Source organism: Chaetura pelagica, unplaced genomic scaffold (genome assembly GCF_000747805.2).
Source record: "Chaetura pelagica isolate M959 unplaced genomic scaffold, ChaPel_1.0 scaffold328, whole genome shotgun sequence".
Classification (NCBI taxonomy): domain Eukaryota; kingdom Metazoa; phylum Chordata; class Aves; order Apodiformes; family Apodidae; genus Chaetura; species Chaetura pelagica.
In genome coordinates, this window is record NW_009954216.1 from 1,807,921 (window position 1) to 1,833,992 (window position 26,072).

Sequence of the window (26,072 nt, forward strand, 5' to 3'; positions counted from 1 at the left end):
CATGCAGCAGCCTTCCCTTCTCTCCACGGCCATCTCTCATGGGCAGAGCTGTGTGCTGGATATTGGAGAAGACATTAGCAGAACATTTGTTGGCTGCAGCCCTTCCCGTGCAGGGTGAGCTAGACTTCAGCTTTCTCCCTGTCTCCTCCTGCAGGGTTCGATGCCTATTTCACCTCCCGCACCCTGGAGAACAACAGGAGGAACGTTTGGTTTGCAGAGTACTGGGAGGAGAACTTCAACTGCAAGTTGACCATCAGTGGGTCAAAGAAGGAGGACACGGACCGTAAATGCACAGGTAACCTCAGTCACTTCCCCCTCCTTGTGCTGCTGGACTTGGGCTGCAGGGAAAGTTGCACAGCTTGTAGCAGGAAGCTTGGCTGGGCACAGATTGAAAGCATAAATGGAATTTGTGTAGGTTGTAGAGAAAATGGAGCAGCAGCAGCAGCCTCGCAGGACAAGAGAATTTGGGTGGAACCAGTCAGAAGATACTGCCCTCAGACCACCAGGTCCCTGGTGAGCCTGGGGCTGTGATGTAGAGGACTGTAGTGTGGGGTTGGGGATCTTCTCTGGGCTGAAGCAGCAGTGGTTGGGCTTTGAGCAGAGTGTGCTTCCCAGGATACTGGCAGGGAGCTGGGAATGGTGCCTGGTCCTTGCCTCCCTCTGCCCTCCCTGCCTGCTCCTTCTCCTTCTTCACAGCAGCAGCTTAAGTGTGTCATGTTGGATAATTGCCTTGAATTTGGATCAAAGGGAATTAGTTCATAGGAGGATGTGTTTTACTTCGAAAATTGATGCAAACTTTCCATATTTCATGTCATCTGCTTTTGGTTTCATTTCATGGATGGGAGTGGGAGTGTTGTGCCTGGAAGCAGCGCAGCTCCCGCTGGGAATACCCTGCTGCTCAGTCTGGCATTTGGAACCTCCCCCAGACACTGGAATTTGGCTAAAAATTACTCGAAGATCTTTAGGATAATTTCTCAAAGTGTCTTATTGCTTCTTCCACTATTTTATTACAGCTCCTCACAGCCTGTGCTTTCTGATGCAGAAGTAAAAAGTTCTGCCTCCCCTCAGCACAGATTCCGCAGCCACGTTTGGGTTTGGTGGCTGACTTACCTTGTTGAGCTGAAACACTGCCTTGGAGCTCCAAACTCCAGCAAGTGATGTGCCCTGGCACCTCCCCTCCCTCTTCTGCAAACTGAAGTAAATTATGCATCAGAAAAAGCATTAGCTCTCAATTATATCCTTGGGATGAGAGTTGTAACGTCCCCCTGATGAGATCGTATTACAAAGCATCAGCATCATCGTTTTACAGTGTGATTGGTAATTTGTATTGCAGTGCCAGGCTGCAGCCCAGCAGTTCCTCAGGGTGCTGGTTGCTCTGGAGCAGGGTGCAGGACGTGTTTGCACAGAGCAGGGAGCAGCTCCTGGCCACGACCTGCCTGGCATCAAGGAGACAAGCTGCTCCCTGAGGGAAAACTACCTTTTCCTGTCACAACTTCCTGAACTATTTCTCTATTCTACATTAATGTCATTTATTTAAGGCTGGAAAGTGCTCCCTGGCTGGGGTGGATAAGATACAGAATGAGAAAAAGAAAGTAAGTTCAACCCACCCCAGCTTGTTATTAGCCAGGCTCAAGTGCAGCACAGCTGTGTGATGAGTAGGGCTGGTGCTGGGAACTGGTGTGTTCTGGCATGGCTCAGGGTGGGATGTGCTGCTGCCAGGGACACCTGTATTGTTGGGCACTTCTTTCCTGTTGGGAAAAGAAGCAGCTTGCAGCACCACGCATGATGGTAAAAAAAAATGTGCTTTTCTAGGAAAGGATTAACAGCAGAAAATGGCTGTGCAGAGGGAGCAGCTCTGCAGGGAGCTGTGGCTGTGCCAGGGATGGAGCTGTGCAGAAGGCTCTGCCCCAGCTCTGGGCCCTCCTGCAGAGCTGTCACTGTGCAAAGCCACACGGTGATGATGAAGTGGGTCTTTTGTCTGTCTGTTGTCATGACCTGGGCTGTTTATAAGTGTCAAAGTGACTGACATCAAGCGTACAGTGTTGAGCATTTACCAGCACTGCAGGGTCCCACCCCACCAGGTCATGTCACCTGCGTTGGTGCAGTCACTCTGCTGCTCCCAGGTCTGACATTCCTATCTCCACCTCTGGGTATGGAGCATTCCCTGCCCCAGCAGTGCCCACACACCTGGTGGAAGAAGGAGCTGTGCCCTGGGGGACCCAGAGGGCCCTGGAGTGTCCCACTGTCCCCACAGCTCTGGCATTTGCAATGACCACCACCTCAGTGGTGACACTGCCCGGAAAGGATACAGCAAGACTTGCCTGTTCTCAGCAGACACAGCTCTTCATTCAGGTGCCTTTACGCTGCAGGAGCCTTCATGAAGTGACATAAGGGTGGTGTCATTTATCAGAATGCAGGTTACTCTGAGCTTTTCTCATAATCTGCAAGTGTAACCTGTCTGGAGGTGCTGCCCAGGAAGTGGCTCACACAGTGACTTGTCTAGGGAACATGCTGGGAGAAAGTCCTTGAAGGACTGAGTGACACAAATTCTCAGGCTGGGAGAGCTGGGACTATTCAACCTGGAGAAGAGAAGGCTCCAGGGAGACCTTAGAGCACCTTCCAGTGCCTGAAGGGGCTCCAGGAAAGCTGGGGAGGGGATTTGGACAAGGGTAGGGAGGGATTGGATGGGGGAAACTGTTTCAAGCTAAAAGAGGGGAGATTGAGATGAGATATTAGGGAGAAATTCTTTCCTGTGATGGTGGCAAGACACTGGCCCAGGTTCATGGCCATGGAAAAGGAGGGGTGGGGGAAGATAGCCCTGATAATTTTTGCAAACCACTTCATTATCTGTGGTTTTGTTTAAAATAATGCCAGTAGCTAGGAATATTTCTTTAGAGAACAAGGAAGCTCACAGCAATGCCCTGTATATTTTTTCTCCTACAGTCAAGATGGCTGGTGCTATGAGGCCATATGCTAGGGAGAGAGAAACAAGGAGCAGCAAAAGACATAGCAAAGAACAGAGCCTGTGGTTATCAGAATTTTTTTTATAATTTGACTACAAAAAGTGATCTAGTGCATCAATAGATTAGCAAAGTGCAATTTACTGCAGAAAGAGAAATAGCTCTCAAAATGCCATCAAACTTCCTCATCTTGGAAAAAAATAAATTATCTGAGATGTTTCAAGCAACTTAATGGCAGATGGCCAATATCTAAAGCATTCTTATAAACAAATGCCAGGAGCCATGGTATGTGTGAGTCACCCTTTATGGGAACAGCTTTATGGGATTCATGAGGATGAATATCTGTTGGACTTGAGGGTGGCAGAAGACCTTAACTGTTCCCAGTGCTGCATAAATCATGTGGAGCTACTTTGAGACTGCTTCCCAGTGACCATGCTGAAGGTGCTTCATCTCCAATGCTGCTTGGGGCTGGGGCTGGCAGGTTCCTGCAGACCATGTGAGGGTGAGGCCAGAGCTCTGTCTGGGCTGTGCAGGCAGTGCCTTTTAGTTCTCAGTCCATTTTCTCTGCAGCAGGATGATGTTTTCCTGCAGCTGTGCTTCACAGAACTGGGGGAGCCTTATTATCTCTGTGCAAGATGCAAAGACAAGCTAAGTGACTTGAAAGCTCTATGGTTGAGCAGCTCAGACTGTGGAGGTCCAGGCTTTGTTGCTGTCCCTCTTGGTATTTTCTTTTACAGGACAATAAAAAAAATCAGCATTGTTTATTTTTCCAAATCTTGGCCAATTAGATTTGATCTTTCTAGCTGACCAAGTCCTTTTGTTGGTGCCCACTGTTGTCATCCATAAGAAGTCCTGCCCAGGCAGTAAGTAGTCCTGAACTGAAGTCTGCTCCTCAGCAGTGGTTAGGCAAGGTGCTGACATAAGAAATCCCTCATGTAAAGCTACCTGTCATGAATCCTGCACACAAATTGTAACATAATTTGCTTTAGGTCAAATACTCAGCTCAAACACCCTTTCTCAGCTGCCGCTGGGTCCAGCACGATATTCATGTGCCTCAGGGTGGATTTTCACCCAGGCTTTTCTGGTGTGATTGATGACAAGGGCAGGAGCAGAAAAGCTTTTGGTTTGCTCTTGTTGCAGAGATCACTGTGCATCTTCTCCTGCAGGCTCCTCGGGATGAGATGTGTGTTGGTGCATATGGGTAAGTACATCATATTTCAGTGTGGAAAGGGTAGAGACTAAAATTTATCTTCTTTTGCTTGCCCTGCAAGCTATGAATAAGGTTAAAGGGCAGAATAGGATAGGAAATCTATCTTCTCAATGACATCCTGTGCTCTGATGTGAGTAGCTGTGATCCAGGCAGTTCCTGTGCTGCTGCTGCAGCGTGGCTGCCTCTCCTGCACCTCCTCCTCAGGACACCTGCTGAAAGTTTCCTTGCTAGTGAGCAGCTAATCTTTAGTTTTGTGACATGTTTCCATTGACAAGTTCTGCTTTTTCTTCTCTTTCTCATGGTGATTATCTTGGTTATAGGCTCCCTCTCAAATTCCCATGTTCAAGGGGAAAGAAATAAAAATCCACGACATATCTCATGAATGAACAAATGTGCTCTCCAGTAAACTGCTTTTTACCCAGTCCAGCTCACTTCAGGTGAGGTGACACTTCCAAGTTCTTCAGATTGCCTGAACATATCAGTGCCCAGGAGAAAGAAAAGCTGATTATTTTTTTCTGAAAAATGTGATGTGCAAGTTCAGGAGCAAATGTACCATGTTATGCACCAGTTTGCAGCTTGACTGGCTGTGTGCAGCCCTTTCTATACAAAATGTTTTCCATATATTGCCAAATTGTCCAAGTATGCATTGTAGCCTAATGATCTCTGTGCTTTCATCTCATTTAGTGTCCTAGTACTTCAAAATAGATATACCTGAAATTCCTAAAAGAACCCTGCGATGGTTGGTTTAACTGACAATAAGCCAAACCTGAAGAGTTTATTCTTAAGGTAAACTAGTTTTATGGATTTCTAAGCCCTGTTATCTTTCAGAAATACACTGCTTAGACTAATTTGTATTTCTGGATTGCCAAGGTGATTTTCCAGCAAAGCCCTGTGACTCCGTGACTGTTTCCTTGCCATGTACAGACACATTCCTCTCTTGAAAATTGCTTTTTTTTTGTCCAAGTGCTGAAACATAAAGATAGGTCCAATTTAGGCCTTCTAGTCTTTAAAAAGTGCTTCTCCTATACATTTGTTTGCTCACTGGCTTCACTGGCAATTCTTGCTGGAGGAAGCTTTCTTCATTTCCATGTTCATGACAGGGAGCTGCAAGGGCTCTGTGGTTTCCAGCCCTGCCAGCCCTGGGATGGTTTGTTTTCTGACTGAAGTGCTTCAGCATTGGAATATAAATGAGACCTACTACATATGTTCTAATAGAAATGCTGTATGCACAGAAAACATCTCAGGTAAGAAATTTAGGTCAGTCTTCTAGTGTAAAATCTATTCCCTTAGAGACACAAGCACACCTGAGAACAGACACTGGGGAAAATGACCATTGCCTGACAGATGGAGGTGGATGTAGCTTCACAAAACTCATTGCATCAAGGCTTTCTGCAAACTGCTGAATTCTCATTGTTAGCATAATCCTTACTATGTAATGTTGGTATTTCTGGTTTTGCAATGACACATTTTCAGCAGGACTTTCTGCTGTGCTCTGCTCCTGTTGGGTTTTGCTTTAATACTGAAGAGTGACCAGCAGCTGCAGCACAAGAACACGTTTGCTCTCCTAGCTGAGGTATAGTTGTAAGGCTTTGTGAGAGCCTGGTTTTCCAAGTTGGATTAGAGTATCAGCTGGTGAGCACAGTTACCACTGGCTGCAGCTGCTTGCTGTGGGGTTGGAGGTGGCCCTGGAGTCACTCAGCAGAGCCTTGTTTCTGTCTCTGAAGATCTACTGATGCAGATGCCTGACTGTGGGTCAGTGTACACCAACTGAAGAAAAAAAGCATTTCTAGTTAAAAAGGCTTCCCTGCTTGTTGTTGGCATAGAACAATTGGTCTGATTTCCAGCTTTGTGTGATATGAAGCTCTCTCTCCTTCAGAGTTGCAGGAGGCTGTGGAGCTGTGCTGGCACTGAAGGCTGCAGGGAAGATTAGGGAGAGGTTTCTTCAGCCTTCAGAAGCAAGGCAGAAATGGCACTCACCAGCACAGGGGAGGTGGGTGCACTGCCCTCCCTGGCCTGGGCTGCTGCCCTGGCTCAGCCAGCTCACCAGAGCCTGCAGGGGATGAAATCTTATCCTCACATGGAAGGATGTTCTTGTGTGCTTAGCAGTAGAAACTTGAAAGTTCGTCTGCTTTCCCCAAGAAAATCCATGGGGATTGGATTGATGGTCTTGAGATAAAGGCTTTTGTCTATAATGAGATCTTCCAAATGAGCATGGGCTGGAGAGATGACTGTAACTACATAGCTGTGTTATTGGATCTTGTATTTCTTTGTAAAATGACAATACATGGATTATATTGCAAAGTGGCCTCATTGTCATACTCTGCTTATTTAAATTACAATATTTACCCTAGCATGTTGTTAGTTTCTCTCAGGCTCTAGTACTCAGCTGTGTTCAAATAAAAAGCTTCTTTGGAGAAGCCTTCAGACTTCACACCTTCTGTGTGTACAGTGGTGTCTACACCACAGGTGGGTATCTGAGGATCAGCAGCTCTGCTCTTATTGTGGAGAGCCCTGGACCTGTGTCCTTGTCTGTGCTCTCTGCTCTGGGTATAGCTGAGAAAGCTTTGGTGGGATGGCATCCGTGGGCACTTGCACCCTTACAGAAGAACAGTTGTGTCATGGCTGGCTCTTTGCTCACAGGCATCAGGTTCCTAAAACTGGATCTGCTGGAGGTGGATGCAGAGCACATATTTTTCCACCAGCACTTAACCAGCTGCTGAATAACTTTGCAAATAATAGCTGCTTGTTTGCATTTGTGAGTGTTCTGGGATCTTTCAATTCAATCTCTTGTTAATGATGACTGTCACCAGGTTCTCAGCCACACCATTATGTATGTTCCTTTGAAAATGTTTTTGATCCCTCACAAACTGAACCATTATGTATGTTCCTTTGAAAATGTTTTTGATCCCTCACAAACTGAACCAATGTCTGAATTCATCTGCTGGAAGCACCAATGAAGTGGGAATTTCATGTCTGTCTGAATTACATGCTATAAAAACTGTCCTCGCAACACTATTTATACATCAGACCATATTCCCTACATTATATGATGATCAACAAGGAGTTCAGAAAAATCAGCTGGAGGAGAGATGTTGAGAAAGTGTAAAGTGAAGCTGCTGTTGGCAGCTCGGGTTCCACCCAAGGAGGTGCTAAGTGTGGTGCAGGAGGTGCAGAAAGTGTGACCAGGAGCTCTTAAACTTGCATTTCATGTCTGTGTCACTTGACAGAGCTCGTACAAGGAGGCTTCTCTGTGTTCTCACTGCTCTGGGTTTGGGGCCTTTTTTCCTCTCTTTGTTGCAGTATTTTTCTCTTGTGAAGATTTGCCTAAAGCAAGAGCCCTCTCTGCTCAGTCTCTTAGGAATCATGATGATGAGCACTTGAGACTCTAGTAGGAAGTGAGGTTAAATTATTTGTCATCACCTTCAAATAGCTCTTTTGGAAGCAAAAACTGCTCACGTCAATACATTGGTTCTGTGTTTCATCCTTCTCCTGATATCCCAAGGCGTTCCGTTTCAAATCCAGGGCACAAAACTTCCTTCTCTTGAAATCACTTTGTGCAGGTGTGTCTTGAGTGTCAGCTGCTTCATTGCAGAAGAAAATAATGCTGTTGCATGGCTGCTGGGGCTCACCAAGCTAAAAACAAAAGACAACAACAAACAACAGAATCAGAAAGAAAACCAAGCCACCTTTAAAACACGGGGGCAGGTGAGAAGACGAGAATGGCACATCCCAGTGCAAAGGGGGTTGATGCTGACCTGTGCTTTTGGTGTCTTCTGGCAGCTTGGTGGGTTGCATGGATTTGAGTTCACCTGTTGGTTCTTCCCCTAAGCACTCCCCTCAATGTCCTAAGGTGGCTGGGCTGGGGTTTCAAGGCTGCCCCTTTGCTGGGGGCACACACAGCACCCAAATTGCTGCTTTCACCTGCAAGGCTCTACTGACTTCTGCAGCTTTCCTTCTCTTCCAGCAATGATTCATATTTGAACTTGTGTATGCCCCTACACACAGCACCTATGTGGTAAGCCTTTCTGCTTGGTTTCTTCAGGTAAACCTAAGAGGACAAAATGCTCATCATCACACTAATGTTGGAATTAAAATAGTACAAATCACTTTGGTTTATCCTCTCTGACTTTGGGCCTGATTTGCTGCTCATTTGCTGGTTTTACTATGGTGAAACTAGAATGACCATGCCCTGCTCAGTCAGGACCACACCCTGCTCAACCAGGCTGATTCATTGTGGTCTTTTTTCTTTTATTTTTAGGGTAGAAGTCTAAGAACTGTTTGATATATGTAAGTCATGGGAACTGCTTTGCAAATTCTTTGCTAGTTCAAATTTGGGCTACTAATTACAGCATTCTCACTGTCTATATGAAGGACAACACACTCTTGTTCTAGTTGTACAAATTCACATGTTTTCTGGGTGGGCAGTTACATGTGACTGCCTACCTGGACTTTACACAAATTCTGCATGTTTAATACTCAACTAAATGGCTCTGCAGAAGAGGAAAGCATCTGCCCCTGGAAATTCTATTCAGGTTTTCAAATCTATTATTTTTGTACTTGGACACTGTAAACTTTGCTCTTGTTTTTTAAGTGGCTTTTGCTCAGGTTGCTCTCACAGATCCCTCCTTTCTGCTGTGCATCTGGCCAACTGTGCTTCTGGAATTTCATACACCCAATCAGTATTGTTTGTGTGCAGCCTTCAACCCCCTTGGCAAGCATTTCTGTTGCCTTGCTAATTTGGTTTGTAGCTGAGCTGAAGCCACTTAAAAGCATTTTCCTTGTCAGGGGTTGGAAATGTAATAATGTCTGTAATCAGTGGGAGGGGAGGGAGATAATGAAAAGGACAGTATGTGGGTCTTCACAGCCTGGAAGCTCTCTTGTCCTGCATGGATATTTGCAGGATTTCTATGTTTGCAGATTTAAAATTGAGGGGCTTTTGTAGCAAGGATCTCAAACCCAACCTGCAGGCTGAGTGGGGCAGACATCAGCTGTGCATTTTGATAATCAGGGAGAGAAACAAGAAAGGGGGAAAGGTGGAGATAATTAAATATGCTCATATTGGGAGGATATTGTTTTGCTTATCTTCAAGCAAATCACTCATGAACATATTTAGCCATTCTTTGTGCTTGTAGAATCTCTGTGAGGAGGTGGAGATATCTCTGGGCCTGTTCATAACTCTGGTCCAACACCTCTCCAGGCCAGGAAGGATTGTTTGGGACTGATGGGTATTATGTAGCTCAGCTCCTCCTTTGGGTGCCTGATCTTTCAATGAATCAAATCTAGAATATGCTGCTGTAGCATATATGGAGAAGTCATAGAAAGTGGGATTTTTCTTAGGCCTGGTTGACTTGTAACAAGTTAATGGAAGTCACTGTTGGATTGGGAGCCACGTTGTTGGACTGATACAGTGTGTGTGTATAAATATATATAAACACAAACTATTTATGTAGACAAAGGAGTTATGTATTTTATATATATATAAACAAATCCTATTTTTATATAAAAATATTAACTACAATAGATTTAATAATTATCCTTTAAATATGCATTTAATATGTAAATATTTGCATGTAATAGATGAATTTATTGAGAGACTGTGATCTATCTGTATTTATACAAGGAGCTGCCAACACCAGAACTGTGTAAACTTTCTAGATGAAGCCACCTTGAGGGTAGGAGAAGGGGTGAGATGTATCAGCAGAATTTCTTGCAAACTGTCTGGATCTCTTTGCTGAGTGTGACTTGTGGCAGGGAGGGGCCTGCAGCTCCACTGGGCCTTCTTTTACAGGCCAAAAGAAAAAAAAAAAGAACTAGGAGATGATTCAGCCTGGTGGGCTATGCCCAAGGGAATCAGGGCTGGGAAGACTTGGGTGCTCCCTGCTGAGGGCTCTGCCAGCCCAGGGCTGCTGCACAGGGAGGAGGTTGCTGGGCTGGACCAGGGGCTCTGCTGCAGGTGGAGATGCCCCAAGTCAGAGGTGCTGGCTGAGCAGCAGCAGGGACATGGGCTTCTTACTTCTCCTAAAAATGGTTAGTTCTTACAGCCTTTAAAACTCAGTGTCCTTTCCTTATTGGTATCAATCAGCCCATTTCAGTTCACTCATCCCTGTTTGTATGGAACAATGTTAACCACAGAATTTTCCCCTCTCATATCCCCCAGCCCAGCGTTTGCTTTGGTGGAAGGATCTCCAAAACCTTGGCAAGAAATGACTCCAAGGGCTGGTTCCTTGGAGCTCCTGGCAGTAGCCAGGTCTGCAGGTACTGCAGGGAGCTGATCAAGACTGATGTGAGGTTAGGGAGAAGAAAAGAGTAGATTGCACTTCTGCTGCTTTCATTGATGCAGCTCAGAACCCTTCACAAGCAGTAATTAGGTTTCATGAAACCCTGGTGAGATAGGTAAGTGTAATCACACATTTTGCAGCTGGACAGATTGAATCATGCAGGTGTTACTTGGCCAAGGTAAAACAGGAAGGTAGCAGACAGTTTCAGAAAATAGAAAGAAATCACAGAATCCTGATTCTTACCCTGTTGTGCCTTGTTTTCAGCTCTGAAAAGGCTGTTTGGTTTGCTGCTTAATTGCAGAGGCACCTGGTTATCAGCTCATGCAACCATAAAAACAATAAGACCACCTTATTGTCTGGCTTTACAGACAATTTCATGTCCCCAGGTTACATCTTCATCTCATGTCTGAGGGAGGGAGAAGGGTTAAGGCATGAGCCAACCACAGAAAATAGTTGGGTTCACCTTCTTTGCTCTTGAGTTCTTTTGGCTCTTCAGGGTTTAATGTCTGTGTTCCAGGTTCCCATTTGCTAAGTGCCTCCCTTCTCTTGGACTTGCTGTGCCAGGGTCTGTGGCCCAGAAGCTCTGGGAGCAGAGAAGTGGCAGCTCCTGACATGCCAGGCCAAGCAGGGACTGCCTTTCAGAGCATTTGGATGCCTTATGTTCTCACCTACTGAAGTATTTTCAAGGCAGAGGTTTCTGGCATGTCAGGCTGGGCAGAGGTGGGGGTGCTGAGCTTCCCCAGGTGCTGTTAAGAGCTGGTGTGTTCCCTCAGCAGCCTCCCCTCACTGGTGTTTGAAGTGAGGCTGCTTCCCTCAGTCTGGCTCTGCCTTTCAATTAGAGGTTGGGATTTTCAACCAAACAAAGCATCAGACTTTAAAAGAGCAGCTGTGCATTATTTAAGTGCTTTCTTCTTCCAACGTCATAGTTTGGGAGCATAGGGAGTTGGGTGTTTTCTCCCTCAAAGACAGTCCCTGTAGGTTAGAGCTTCAAGTCTGTGATTGTGGCAGGGTTTGTTTCTCTGGATTATGGTAGAACACCCTGCAAGAAGTGCTGAGGGTTCTACTGGCAAGAAAGTTTTGGTTGTGGTTTCATTAGTAAAACCGTAACTCAACATGTGTTATTGCACTGACTAAAAAAGTTCTTTAAATGTGCTCTGAGAGGCCTCTTTTGTATTTGATCTCAGGAAAACACTGTCCTTACCGTGTGTGTGTGTGGTTTTGCCGTGCAGGACAGGAGAGGATTGGGAAGGACTCTCCCTACGAGCAGGAGGGGAAGGTGCAGTTTGTGATCGATGCTGTGTACGCCATGGCCCACGCGCTGCACCAGATGAACAAGGACCTGTGTGCAGACTCCCCGGGGGTCTGCCCCGAGATGGAGCATGCAGGAGGCAAGAAGCTGCTCAAGTACATCCGTGGGGTCAACTTCAACGGTGAGCCCAGACTGCTATTTGCCCCTGTGGCTTTTTTCCAGTTCGTTTCACAATATCTATTCTTTTCATTCAATGCATATCAAGGCTTGTTTGTGCTGTTCCACCAGGGTTTGGGGCAGGAGACCATGGTTGTTTAGCATCTGTTTGAGAACATCATGTTTTAGCCAAGGCAAATAGGCCACCACTGTCCAAAGACAGAAATCACTGCTGCCATTTCAGGATACCTTCCAGAAGACTCATTTCCTAGGGGAAGGACAGCTGGGTAAAACCTGAGCTTGTCTCTGGCTAAATATGCCTGTGGAAACCCCAGAAGTTTGTTAGCACAACACATCGTTGTTCTTCTTCATTGATATTGTTTCCTGTACCTGGCAAAGACAAACTGGTTGAGATTCTTGTGTCCTGGACCCAGCTCAGCTGACTGCCCAGGAGAAGGGAGGGGACAGCTGAAGGGCCAGGTCTGCTGGCTGAGCCAGAGCTGAGGGGTTCAGACAGAGCAGTTACTCCAACCTTTATTCCTCTAGTGAGACGTCAGAGGAGACAGAACATCCTGGGAGTGTGGATGGGAGAATTTTCTCTTTTCTTATTTATCCACTGATGCTTCCCAAGCCTGGCAGTGGGGGTTGCAGTACCAGCCCTTGGTTTCAGACTGTACAGCAGGCTTTCATGTAATCTTCTCTTCATGGCAGAGGATGAATATCAGCACAATTTCCTTGCCTCTACGTGTTTTACTCTAACGTTGTTAGTTCATTAACAAACATTCACCTGCAGCCAGCCCAGGGGCAGCCAAGCAGCTCACTCACAGCAGGTCATATTACAGCAACCTGCTGTTATTTCCCCTTCATAAACCCTGCTGCTGTGCTTCCCAGGTCTCACTGCTCCTGCGTGAGCTGCGTGTGAGAGACAGAGCTCAGATTTAACTAGGAGCCAATAGTTAGACCTCCAGACCCCTGTTTAGAACAGGTTTGGGGAAGCACTGAATAAATAATGCCAACTAGAAATGTGGGAGGCAGGCAGGGCTGTTGCTTCCTGGGCAGGGGGTTTGGGGAAGCTCCTTCCTCTTGCTGGGCAGCTTTGCAGCAGTTCCCTGCTGCCACCTGCTAATAAACCTCAACAAAACCCACACACAGCAAATAGGACCTGGGAGATTTAAAGGTAGGAACACAGATGGTATTTCAGGGTCAAGCTTGGTAATTTCTGCCAAGGATATTGTTCCTCTCTGTATAAATCATCACACAAACAGCAAGGTGAATATGAGAAGATTTAAATTCCTTCCCTTGGAGTAAGAGCTATTAAATACAGCCAGGAGCAAATTCTGAGGTGAATGATCTGCAGAGGTTTGGAGAGTTCTACTTTCCTCATTTTGGAAGGTTAATTATAAAGGACATAGCTCCTGTAGAAGTAGTACAGCATTGCACTGGGGCTGTGTTAGTACTGGGCAGCAGCCCATACCTGGTCATCTCCTGACAGTTCTGGCATATAAAGGTGGTGAATGGCCATCTAATCATTTTCATAGGGCTGAGAAAAAATTTATGAGGAATTGAGTGTCCAGCTAATGTTGCCTACTGTCCAGTGTCCTTCCTTGGTCAGGCTTTTTAAAAGTAATCTCCAGTTGTGGTTGATTTTCGTGGCCATATGGTGGTTTTCTTTGTGTACATACATGGACCTCATGTCCAGCCCAGGGACTGACATAGTTGGCTTGTTAGCACAGGAAGGAGAACAGTGGATAAACTGAAATAGCTTTAAACCTTTTTAATTTCTGGAGGCTCTCTGGGTGTGTAGACATTTTCCATTGGCAAGGAAACAATTCCTTCTAAGGTTCATTGTCCAGGGGCAGAGTGTGGCTGTTCCTTGTAATACTCATGCTGCATAACTGCACATGTGTTTGTGTGCCCAGGCTGTGTGTGCAGCTGCAGCCCTCCTGGGGCTGCTTCCTTGAGCTATGGAAAGATGCTGTGGAACCAGTTGCTTCTCAGTGTTCTATGGAATTGAATTCCCAGAGTTGCTGTGTTTTGGATCAGCCCTCCCAGTGGTGTCACTCACCGAATGGAGAAAGCACAAAGGGCTGAAGGAATGGAGGAAGCCATGGGACAGGCTGGTCTGGGCTGTGTATTCCTCTTGGCAAAGCCTGGGAGCTCCTGGGACACGGTGGTGGCTGGGAGGGCAGGGAGAGAGGAGTGTGCTGCTGGGCTGCTGTAGCTGCCTTGGCTTTAGCCTTGATCTTAACCTGCCCTGCCAGAGTCACCTGTGCAGCTCCCACTCATGGAGGTTAGGACAAGGAAAGCAATATTTCATTTGTGCTTAAAATCCTGTCCCCCCAGCCTTCTACCTAAATTTTGTAGTAAAACCAGGAAAAAAAAGAGCAGTGGGAATGCTGTGTCCAAATTGCCAGAGAGAAAAAACATAGCCCATTTTCAAGCATCCTGAGCCCAGGAGCTTGGGCTCCTCTTTGCGTGGCACAGATCTCCTTGTCACTGTGCAGCTGGAATCATCCTGCCTGTACCTGCCTTTGGAGCCTTTTCTTCCTTGCAAAAGTAATGACATTCATGCAGCAAGAGCTCAAGCAGTGCTTTAATGAAGAGAGACTGGATTTGTAGTAGGAACTCAGTATGAATTTTGATATCGTCACACTCCCTTGAGAACAAAAAGGCCCCAGATATGGAAAACTTAAACCCTCAAGTGCTCATGCAGCAAGATTCTGGAAATCTCCAAGTGCAAAGCAGTTGTATTTGTGCCAGTGAAAAAGCTAGAAATTCTGTTTGTACGAGCCCTTCAGGTCCTCCAACTGCAGGAAACATGAACTGAATAATAAACCGTAGCTGGTTACCCTTGTCTAGCACCCTCTCCTTCTCCTGTTAATTAATTTCTCACCTTGTCATGATTAAGAGACTGGAATCCTAGAAATTCAGTTGGTGTCTTTCTTTGCCTGAGTCCTGCAGGTGAAGGGCTGCTGGGCTCCCTTGGCTGGGTGATGGGCTCTTTGTGTCAAGGCCAGGGTTTGTCAGGGTGTGGGGAATCTGCAGTGTCTGTGTTGCATTTTGGGAGCCTCATTTGATCTCCTGCCCTTTGAATTATACTTTTTTTGTCAGCTCTGACAAAACTGAGCTTAACTAATAATATAGAGCCTTTTAAGAGTCCTGATTAGCTAAATCCCATTTACCATTTGTGCTGATTTTTCTGAAGGAGCCTGGGAATTACAGCCATTTCTTCTCATTCACTTGGAGTGTTTTCACTGTGAATGTATTTTGGCTGCATTAATCTGTAATGACAATTAAATATCTGCCTTGTGCTCATAAGGAACCAGGAAGGGGAGATTTTGGTTGAAGATTGTCTGTGCCAGCCTTTGAACTGAATCTATCTGATCTCAGAGGATTGTAGGATAGACAGGAAACAATTTACCAGGCTAGAATGGAAAGTATGCTAATTCACTGCTTCAAGTCTTTTTGCACTCACTGGAATTCAATGAAGAATGGGAATCATGAAGAAAACCATAATCTTAAAGTTCAATGCTACAACTAGAGAGATTTTTCATTGCTTTAGGGGAAAAAAGTTACGCAGGAGGAGGAAGCTTTGAATATAGATATGCTGGAGTATTGTCATAATCTTCAATCTTGACACAATATTACTCTACCCTACTGAAACCTATTTTAATATGTCTTGAAATAAATGTCAAAGTTTTCACCTGGAGATCTGAGGGAATGCAAGGCTGCTTTGAATTCTCATGTAAGAAAGGGTAATGCTGGGGTAATTAAAATGCAGCTCCTGAGGATGAGGAAGGAATGGTCCCTCCCCTCGCTCGGCTGCAGGGGCAGCTCCAGGCTGCCCTTTGGCACCAGGTACACGGGAAGGGTGGTGGGGTGTCCTTCCCTTGCTGCTTGCCCTCCACATCCTTACCCCTGTTAGTCAAATGAAGTGAGTCCAGGATCTTGACCCCGAACTGCTCCTGAGTGAGACACCTTTCAGCCAGTGTCTGTATCACACAGCCTAAACATGGGAGTACAAAAGGAACAGGCTCCCATAGCTTAGTCTGTTCTTTTCCATCCCAACTGCATGCAGATTATGGGAACAAGAACATATTGTGGAGGAGGAAGCTATTTCTGGATGCTAGTCAAGATTCACTAGACCTGGGCTGGCTTCTGACAGCAGTATCTCTCAGAAGCAGATGGGAACATTTTCTGGGGAAAAAAAAAATCATTTAAAGACTCCATTCACAGGAGTGATTTTCACTGAAGGACTCCCTAAGGAAAGAGAGATGGGAGGGAGGCTGGAGGGCAGGAGGAAGAGACTTCTGATATTTCTTTCTTGGTGCAAAGCTAGAGTGAAGTAAGGCTGATCTAGCTTTGCTTTGTTTTATTTTTACTCAGTAGGTTGGGGCAGTGATGGTTACTCTCTGGCAGAGAGCTCGGGTGGTGCGGCTGTGCGCCCAGGTTTCTGGTTTGGCTGGATGACCTTTGCCTGGAACACCTTGCCTGTTCTGAAAGCCCTTCACCTTGACTAAATAAAACAGATACTGTAAAGGTCTGGCGTTGGTTGGATTTTGCCTTGTTTCCTTCCCCCAGGCAGTGCTGGCACTCCAGTGATGTTCAACAAGAACGGGGATGCCCCGGGGCGCTACGACATCTTCCAGTTCCACACCACCAACACCAGCACCCCGGGCTACCGCCTCGTCGGCCAGTGGACAGATGATCTCCAGCTCAACGTGAGTCTGGTTTGTTCTTTGCTTACACCTTTTTGTCAGGTATAGTCACTAAATTCTGTTCTTGCACCCTGCAAAAATCGATAGGGATCTGTGTTGTTTCCTCACAGCTACATAATGTGGGGTTTTTTGCATGTTGTCTTCTTTTCCCCTGTCCTGCAGGACCCTGAGTCCCAGAGCTCCTCAGACTAATGGAGACATTAGGTGATCATGCAAATTTTATTACTTTTGTGTGTCTGAAGTCCCTAGTTGCCAGCTTGGAAAATGAAGCAGTAACGTGATGTCGTTTGAAACCAATGGGCTTTCATTTACAGATGCTCTTCAGTTTTCTAGTCATACTCTTCAGTTTTTCTAGTTTTAGGAAAGCTGAAACTGAATGTTTTTTGAGTGACTCACTTTTCCGGAGTTACTTTTAAGCACGTAGCAAAGATATCCATATGAATGAGATGGCCTTTTTGTAATGATGCCTAAAGAAAAACAAGCACGTAGGAGCAGGAGATCAAAGGCCCCCAAGATACTCCAACGTTTCCCAGATGAAAAACCCAGGACTGGTGGCTGAGAGAGCTGGAGGCTCCTGAGTCAGCTGTGTCTGTACCAGGCTGATCCGTGGCAGGTCTCTGGGGAGCTGGGTCCAGGCTTCCTGCTGGACTTTGGGCAAGGGGCTTGAGCCTGAAATTCATGGGGAAATGGTACGAGTGTCACCTGAGAGTTAGTGACTCGTTGTAGGTGGTTGTTAAAGCACAGAGATGGTGCTTGCAGTGCTCTGAACAAAGCCAAGGTGTTCCTGAAGTGAAATGCCAGTTGCTGCAAAAAGGTTTCCCTCTCTAAGTCACTAAGTTTCCATCTGAAGTAACACGAGGTCTCTCTCCTGACATTGTCCACCCATGGTGTGTCCTGGCTCTTCCAGCCTCTGCTGCTGGATTTCCTCTGCCCACAGTGTGCAGGGGCAAAGGGAAGGCTGTGGGAATGTGCTCCAGTCCTGAGACACTGCAGAGGAGCCCGGGACCTGCCTGGCTTGCAGCTTGTGGTCACAGTGGCTGTGGCTGCTGCCTGGGGTCCCTGTGTGGCCCCAACAGGACCAGCCCATTGACTGTGGGAGATGCAGCCCCGAGTCCAGGGGGCAGCTCTTCTGGGCTGTGCCCATGGGCTGGCAGCAAACTCCATCACTGGGAATGGAACCCAAGGCAGGACTTTCTCTCTTTCTGGTTTTAATGGTTTCATGTCTGTCTTTGAAGTGGTGTGCATTGCCAAGGGTCCTTTGAGACTGAGCACCAGGTCTTGCTGCTCTTGAATTTTGGCTCATTTTGTTGTTCTCTGGTTGTCAGGTTTTGATGTTCTATTTAAGGAAAACTATATTAACCTGCAATTTATAGTTCCTTTAGCAAAAAAAAATATAATATTTTATTAAGTAAATCCTTCTTTATATAAACTGCACATCCTGATTCATTAAAATTTAAAGCTAAATTAATGGAGCTTGATTTGTGTTGCTGTTATTGTGTTAAATGTTTCCATAAAAAGCACACTTTCCTCACCCTTATAACCTCCCAGCTACAGGGTTAATCAGTGCTTGAGATTCTCTCAGTAACTTCTCTTCTACTCACTCACAGGTCCTGCTTTCTCACACAGGATTAGATTTGCTATGATAGTCCCTCTTTGTATTTTCTTATAATGCTAAAGTTGTGGAGTTTAGAGAAGTCAAGGATTCCCTAAAATAACCAACCAAAATAATAGCTACTATTAAATATAGCCCAGAAAAAGCTACCAAAGGCTACAATCTATCTTCAGTAAACATTTCAGGATATATTTCCCCAGATTTTATTTCTTTAATACCAACATGAGAGGGGGAACAAAGATTTTTTTGCAAGAGTTCTAATTTTAATTCACAAAATGCTGAAGTGATAATTGGTTTCCAAGAGACTTGTCATCTTGGCCAGTCTAGTTTCGTTCTGTGTGTCTCAATTTCCTCAGCTACAAAGCAGACAAGTTGCTTTGCATGATTATGCAGGCCACAATGATAAAGCCACTCCCCATCTCAAAGGCAGCAGGTAAATAAGTGCTGAAGACCATCACAGGTGAGTAATTATTTTTGTCTTTATCATTGTCTCCATTCAAAGAAGGGACAAGAACTTTTTGCCATTTTATTTCCATGGAAGCAGTTACTGGTCTTCAACAGTGTCGTTGCAAGTCTTCAGGTAAGGCTGTATCAGTTTGTTTTCTTGTCAAGAGTTTATGAACTTGGCTTTAGAAGATGTCTCAGAGTGTGTGTTTCTCTTGGCCCTGATTGCTTCATCCCAGCAGGGGGTCACCTTGGTTGTTGTGTGCCAGGCAGAGGTGTTTGTTGTTGGGGACAGGCAGAGGTGTTTGTTGTTGGGGACAGGCAGAGGTGTTTGTTGTTGGGGACAGGCAGAGGTGTTTGCTGTTGGGGACAGGCAGAGGTGTTTGTTGTTGGGGACGGGGAGAGGTGTTTGTTGTTGGGGACAGGCAGAGGTGTTTGTTGTTGGGGACAGGCAGAGGTGTTTGCTGTTGGGGACAGGCAGAGGTGTTTGTTGTTGGGGACGGGGAGAGGTGTTTGTTGTTGGGGACAGGCAGAGGTGCTGGGGACAGGCAGAGCCCACTCCCCAGCTCTGCTCTCCTCTGGCACGTCTGAGTGTGAAGTGTCTCCTCCGAGTGCAGTTGACTCCCCCTGGATTTACATTTCTGAATCTGAGGTCAGTTTGGTCGATAACCAAGGGAATGTGTTACGACTTTTCCCTGCAGCAGACCTGGGACGTGATGTAGTTTTGACATAAGGACACTATAATCACCATGTTTTCTTTTGCCTGCTTGATGTCAGGCAACCTAGCACAGCTTTGCCTAGTGCATGATTTAGTAACGATTCTGGCTGTATTTCACAGCAATCTACACAGGATGAAATGAGCAGATGTCTAATTTTAACTGGCTTGGCCAGTATTCCATGCAAAACTGTTGCAGAGCTTTGCTCTCCCCCAGTGAAGCTGTGATGAGGAGGTGCCCACCCTGCTCCCCAGAGAGGTCCTGGGTGAGCACCTCCCACCTCTCTCTCTTTTGTGGAGATCATGTCAAGCTCTCCCAGCCCCCTGTGTGTAGATTTAGCACGCAATGCTTATAGCTGGTATCTTCCTGCAGCTAGAAATGCTTTGCCCTGAGTTGTAGGATCAGCAGTGTGCCCAGCTGCATCCCAACGGAAACCCAGCATCACCCCCCAGCCTGCTGGGCAGCCAAGGGACAGCTGATGCAGCCAGGCAGGAGAGCTACTGCTCATGGCTGTGGTGGCACCTGGAGGCAGGATTGTGCTTCCCTGTGCTGGGGCTGAGGGCAGTACTATGGGGAGAACTATTTTGGCTGTATTTAGCTCTAACCGTGTGTTTCAGAAGTGAGAAGCACCAGTGGGGAAAAGGAGAAAACCTACCATGGGGAAAAGGAGGTGTGGGATGTGCCAACTGGTTTGGGCTTGTTTTGCTTTTTAAGTGGGTAACTTTTTTTTACTTTAGCAATGACAGGATCTCTGAGAGTTGTGCTGCTCAAGCACTAGGAGACAGGGAGGCTGACTGTGCATGAAGGCAGCACGGCCAAGGGGCACAGGGTCTGTGTTCATACCTCGTGTTTCCCTTTGGATTTTAGCAAGAGAATGAACTCTCCCTGCTCTGGTTTCCCCTGTGTATTCCATGGATCCAGTAACAAGAGGTGCCTGTGACATGTGCCTTTCTTTGTTGGTGTCTGTAAAGCGCTTGGAGGTTGCAGGCCCTGAAGGAATGCAAGGGATGGGCTGAGCAGCTCGGGTACCTGCCTGGCTTCTGTGAATCCAGCTTCCACTGCTTGCAAGTGCCTGGCAAAAGCAGAAAGGCACCTCTCCTGGAGGAACTGATGTGCCTGAAGGAGAAAGAAATGGATCACTCCTAGAGGAGCTGCAGGTTCTCCTGAGAAATTTGGTGATATTGCTTCTCTTTCTCAATACAGTGTTAACTCAGCAGGTCCCAGGTCTATTGTGTGTTCACATCCAAACCTCTGCAAGCATCCCTGAGCTGCAAAAACCCCAAAGCAAAGAAAGAAGTTCCTGTGGAATTGCTGAATCTTATTTTCCCAGGGATTGATCTTCTGCTTACCCCATCACAGCAGCATTCTCTGTCACGTTCCCAGTGATTCCTTCTCACAGTCATCTCCACAATTTCCCTGCAGTGCCTGGACTCTCCCCTACACCCCTCTACCATCTGCTGTGCCAGGGCAGCCTGGATGGGGGTGGCTTTCAACTACACAGATGCCAGCTCCTCGGCTGCCTGGGTGAACCCAAAGGGTGAGAGAGATGGTTAGTAGTGGCTGATCTTTCTCCTGACTATCTGCTGCGTTTTGCCAGTCCTGCAGGCACATTCTTTAGAAACCTCTGCTTGTAGCAAATGTGCTTCAGACTGGCCAGCAAGTTCAAAAGTTGTTAGGAAGGGAACTGGGGCAGAGAGATGGATGGGCAGACAGGCATGTACATGTTCCACTTCCCATTTTCTTCTACAATGGTAGCAAAATGTAGAAGTTCCCAGCAGTTATACAGGTTGAGAAGTAAAGTCAAGCTAGTCTTGCTGTGGGTAAATTTTGTTAGAAATGGGATTTACACAAAGGTTAACTGGTTGGCCAGTTAAAAGGCTGCTATTGGGCACAGACAAGCAAGTGTACCAGTTCAATCTCTTGTGTCACTGAAGTGAGTGGCAGACTTGCACTTGATCAAAAAGCCAGAGTTTTGGCCTTTTGTGTCTATTTTCGTGTTTCATACCGGCAAGTTTTTGAGGCTCATTAAAAGACTGAGCTTGTTTAATGTTTTAGTTTGAGTGGCTTGATCCTGGTTTAGGTGTGTCAACACTGCCAAGACCAGGCTGGAGAGACCTGTTCAGACACTGGCTGATTCCTGTGGTCTGGCAGCAAAAGAGTTGTTGAGTTATTGAGGTCCTGCATGGTGGGCTGGAGGTCTTGACCAAACACTAAGAGGGAAGCTCTCCATGGAGGATGTGCTCTCACCTCCATGGTGTGTTGGAGCACCCAGCTGAGATGTGGTGTCTCTCTCTTACCATCCCTCTGACACTTGCAGTCTGATGGCGAACACGACGCCCTGTTTCACCTTCATCTTGGTGAGCAGTGAAATGGTAACAAGAGACCTATTTATTTGCCATTAGAGAATGATATCTTCCTAGAGCAAGAAGCTAATGGGTTTTTTTTCAGTTTGATTGCCTAATTAATGCTGTACTTCTAGCCTATTAGTGTCCACACAGGGTGCATCAAGTTGTTTTAATTACATTGGCATCTCCAACTTGTCAAGCGCACCGTTCCAGCTCGGTGTTATGGCTCATAAAGGTGCCACTGGGCACTTGGGTGCTGATCAGACACTGCAGCACATTTTCAGGATGGCTGATGAAGGTGTATCCTTGACTGATAAAGAGCGATGATGGAAAACACGATGTCCTGTCCATTATTGCCCTGCAGAGGTTTGAAGTGGCTCTTATTTGAAACCTGTTTCACTTGCGAAGCACCCGACAGGGTTAACTGGGACGCTTCAGAGAAAAGTGAAATATTCCTCTAATTTGTTTGCAAACAGAAACGAGTACATATTAAAGATGCCTAAATGTACTGCATGCAGAGATAAACAAAGAAATCTGTATTGTTTTAAAGATGTGCCCTGGAGTGGTACATTGTTCAGTCACGTGCAGCAGTCGCAGCTCGAAACACGAGCGCGGGTTCCCCCGAGCCCCGGCAGGCAGCGCCGGGCAGGCTGGCTGCTCAGCCCTTCCCTCATTGCCCCCAGCAGTAAGTGATGCATTGCTGCAATCTTTCTAAACAAGTACTCAGAAGATTAATAGTATTGATAATTATCAATATGGCTCCATGAACACGTACATTACCTAGATCTACCTCCCCCTGTAAATCCTGACTCGCGTTACACGGTGCGGAGGAACTTGCCGGGTCCTTATTAATAACTCCCTCCTCCCTGGGGATAGAGCTGTATTAAGTTGTTGTCTTTGCTGGAGGTTGGGGCTGGTAAAACCCAACAGAAGTCTTGCTTTAGAGATCCTCTGAGTGCCTCTGATCCCCTGGTCTTGGAGCCAACAGAGGGTGAGGATGTGGGGAGGGTGGGTGTGCACCCTGCAGAGGGGGGAGGCTGCCCTGGCAGCAGGGACAGGGGGTTCAAGGCAAGAAACTATGCAAATTCCCTCCTCCTATTTTTTTTTGCCCACTAATAGAAATATAGCCAAAGCTTTTGTAGTGATCCATGCAATTTATGCAGATCCTGCACATTCAACACCTACAGAACCTATTTGAGCTCAGACTAATCTGCTTACAGGTCATAAACATCTCTGCTAGACAATACAGAAATAAAGGTTATGAATAGCAAGAAAGGAATAATTAAATGTGTGAACTTCAGGCCAGAGACCTGTACCTACCTATATTCTTTGGTAGAATATTCAGAATAGCAATTAGATCCTAGCAACTCTTCAACAGTTTGATGCTCAGGAGTATTCTGCCTACAATGGAATTTTTCTAAAAAGATGTATTCAGATTGATTTGTCTTCATTGTACTTTGGTTTTGTTGTTGGATTTTGATTTGTTTTTCTCTTAGAGGGTAGAGTATGTTCAGAGCAGATGTTTGGGGTTTTTTTTCCCCGGGAATATTTAGTAGCAAAAGGTAAATCTTTCTGGAGTATGTACAAATTTCCATGTATTGAAGCCTGGGATTTGCCTGGTAGAGGAGAGCAAAGGACACAGGTCTGGCCAGCTGGAAGTTTGTGCTTCAAATAACAAGGGATGAGAGAATTTCACCACAATGACCATGGGGTTATTTGGGAAATTTTTAGACACTTTAAAAATAACATCTTTGACCTCAAATTGGAAGTATTTTCTCTGAAAGTTAAATATACTAATTTTACATTGCTCAACCTAGCAAATTTCAGCTTAAACAACTTCAGCCCTTAGTGAAGTTGTGTGCAGCTGAAAGCACAAATTTTGGTAGTATTTGCAGTTCTAGCTCCTGTAGGCATGGAACTTACAACCACCAACCTCAGATTTGCAAAAACGTGTTTTAAGGTGAGTGTGTGTTTACCTGCCTTTATCTGTGTATATATGGAAGGCACAAACCCTTGCAATACATAATCTCTAGTATTGCTGTTGGTTTGCAACACGTGAGTAAGCTCAAAATCATGGTTCAAAGATTCCGTCAAGATAGATAAAAATTGGCATCAATTTCCTTTCCCAGTTCTGTTACTGTCACATAAATGGGCCCTTGTAGTGTCATTTCCCATTCCTGTTACAGGCTGTAATGAGAAGCTGGTACAAAGATAAAACATCTTTATTAAACCTGGAGCCTGAAATCTTGTGAGGCTGGGTTGGGAGGAGGGGTGCATTATTGAGGGCTTAGACAGTCTCCTTAAACAAATTCAGCAGAGGAGGTCAGGGTCTTGCTTAAAATTAAGGTTTTAAGCATTATGCAAGATTAGTATGTTTTGTTTTCATGTGTCAGTGCAGAACCTTGAGCTTTCAGCTGGTGCAGCCCCTTGTTGACAATTACCTCTGTTGATGTTTTTAATGAAACTGGAGAAACCCTTAGATTTAATTAGCTCCACATCACAGCACACTGGCATGTGTGGAGATGGAGCTGTATCCAGGAGGAACTGGCTCCTGACAGCTGAAACAACATTAATCATTTTAGCCACTGTGGCCTCGTTGACATTTTCAGAAAGTTTTTGGGGTGGCACCTCTGGTGTGGGGGAATTAACTTGGAAAATTGGAGGTGTTGGGAGTTTTGAGAAGGTTGAGTGGCCAAAAGCCATCCAGGGGAATGAGGACCTGCAGCCATCAGCCTCCACCATCCACAGAATTAGGAAACAGTCCATGAAGAGAAGAGCCAGAGCAGCATGCACCCCTATCCTGTCACTTGCCACCGTTGAAAATCAGGAAAACTGTCCTTTTCTTCAGAAAAGAATGGTTATTTTGTGAGTTGAGCTTTCTAGATCGATATTTGCTATGTCAAACTAGAAAGGCAACAGTTAAATCTAGCACCTCACTCTGAACACCAGCCCAGACTTGGAATGAAAACCTGGAATGTCATTTCCTCCCTGTTATTGACCCACTTTGCCCAGGTGGTAATGCATCCAGCAGGAGCTGTGCTACCTTAGGCAAAGCAAAGGGAATTGAGCTATATCAGCTTTTGCTAACTCTGAACACTGGCAGTTTTCCTCCAGGTCTGAGAATGTGACAAGATAAAATGTTTGCAGGGATATAAATGCTAAGAGAAACCAAGCTGAGAGAGTATCTAAGATGCATTTTCAAAGAGAAAAAACACCCACCAAAACAGAAGGGTAAGGAGCTCATAAAAGCTATAATGGAAAAAAATCACGTAGCAGAAGACTTGGTGACTTCAGAATCTGCTTCATCTTGTTTTCTTTTAAATACCCATGAGCCTGTAGGCAGGGAGACTTATGCTCTCGGAATGAGTAACATAAGAAATAGATGGTCAAAACTAAATCACTGTGTTTTTAAACTAGGTGATGTTGCTGCTCCTACACATTGCTTCTGTAAATCCTTTTTTGCAAGTGTAATGTATTTTTGTCAGCTAATATATTGCAGAGCAAATACTTTGCTGGGATATTTTATGGGTAATTAACAGGTTTGGTTGCTTTTGGCACTGGTAATAATGTCAGTTGGTGTGTTACTGAGGGTGTAATACTCTTTTATTTAATACCTGGAAGTGGAAAGATGCTTTTCAGTGACAGATGTGTTTTGTTGTGCTTGGAGAAAAGCACTACATGTGTGCAGCCAAGCTGCTCTGCTCACCCAGCAGCCCCCTTCCTGGTGCTGCAGGATACAACTGGTCCAGCAGCAGGTGAACATTGAGTGTTTTGAAAATATCTGTCAGGGGACCTGGTAGAAGACTCGGGTTTCTAATTAGATCCACTGTGGTCTTTAGCTGTGGCTTTGCCAAACTTTTCCATCCTTCTCCCCTCCACGTTTCAGCCCAGCAGGACCCCCAGACCTGCTGTACCTCAGCAGCTCTGCCTGGGCACTGGGGCTGCTGCCCTCAGTCCCAGGGCTGCTTCAGGGGTGGGCCAGCTCATGGAGGTGCTGGAGCAGCTTTTATGTTCCATCTCATCCTTACCCTGGCCAAAGAAACTCGATGGAAAGTACTGTCTCTGGTTAAGCCCTGGAGTTGTGGGGCAGGGGTGTGCGGGGACACACATGGGCACAGCAGGCAGCAGCAAGCCAAGGCTGTGCCTGGAAAAGAGGGAGAATCTGAGAAGTACCAGCACAACAGCACTTGAATCTCTGCTTCTGGATGTAACACATCTAAGTTTAGTCTTTTCCTCTGCCACACAAGTGTGGTCTCTTGCCCTGGAGGCAGGACAAAAGCAGAGGTTGGTGTCCAGCGAGTGCAGCGCTGGGGCCTCCTCACCTCGCTCTTGGCCACCTCCTTTCTTACCCACCTCCTTTCCTCTTGCCATGTCTGCTGTGCTT

At 46.0% G+C, this 26,072-nt stretch overlaps 1 protein-coding gene across 1 annotated transcript in view; it reads left to right on the forward strand.

Annotated features, from left to right (window-relative positions):
* Positions 1-26,072, forward strand: part of GRM7 (glutamate receptor, metabotropic 7) — a gene marked incomplete at its 5' end in the record, with an annotated part of 215,858 nt that overhangs the window by 146,068 nt on the left and 43,718 nt on the right. The window contains 3 exons of the mRNA XM_010003352.1: positions 155-295; positions 11,678-11,878; positions 16,435-16,574. Coding sequence (XP_010001654.1) covers positions 155-295; positions 11,678-11,878; positions 16,435-16,574 — 482 coding nt within the window. The remainder of the gene's footprint in view (positions 1-154; positions 296-11,677; positions 11,879-16,434; positions 16,575-26,072) is intronic.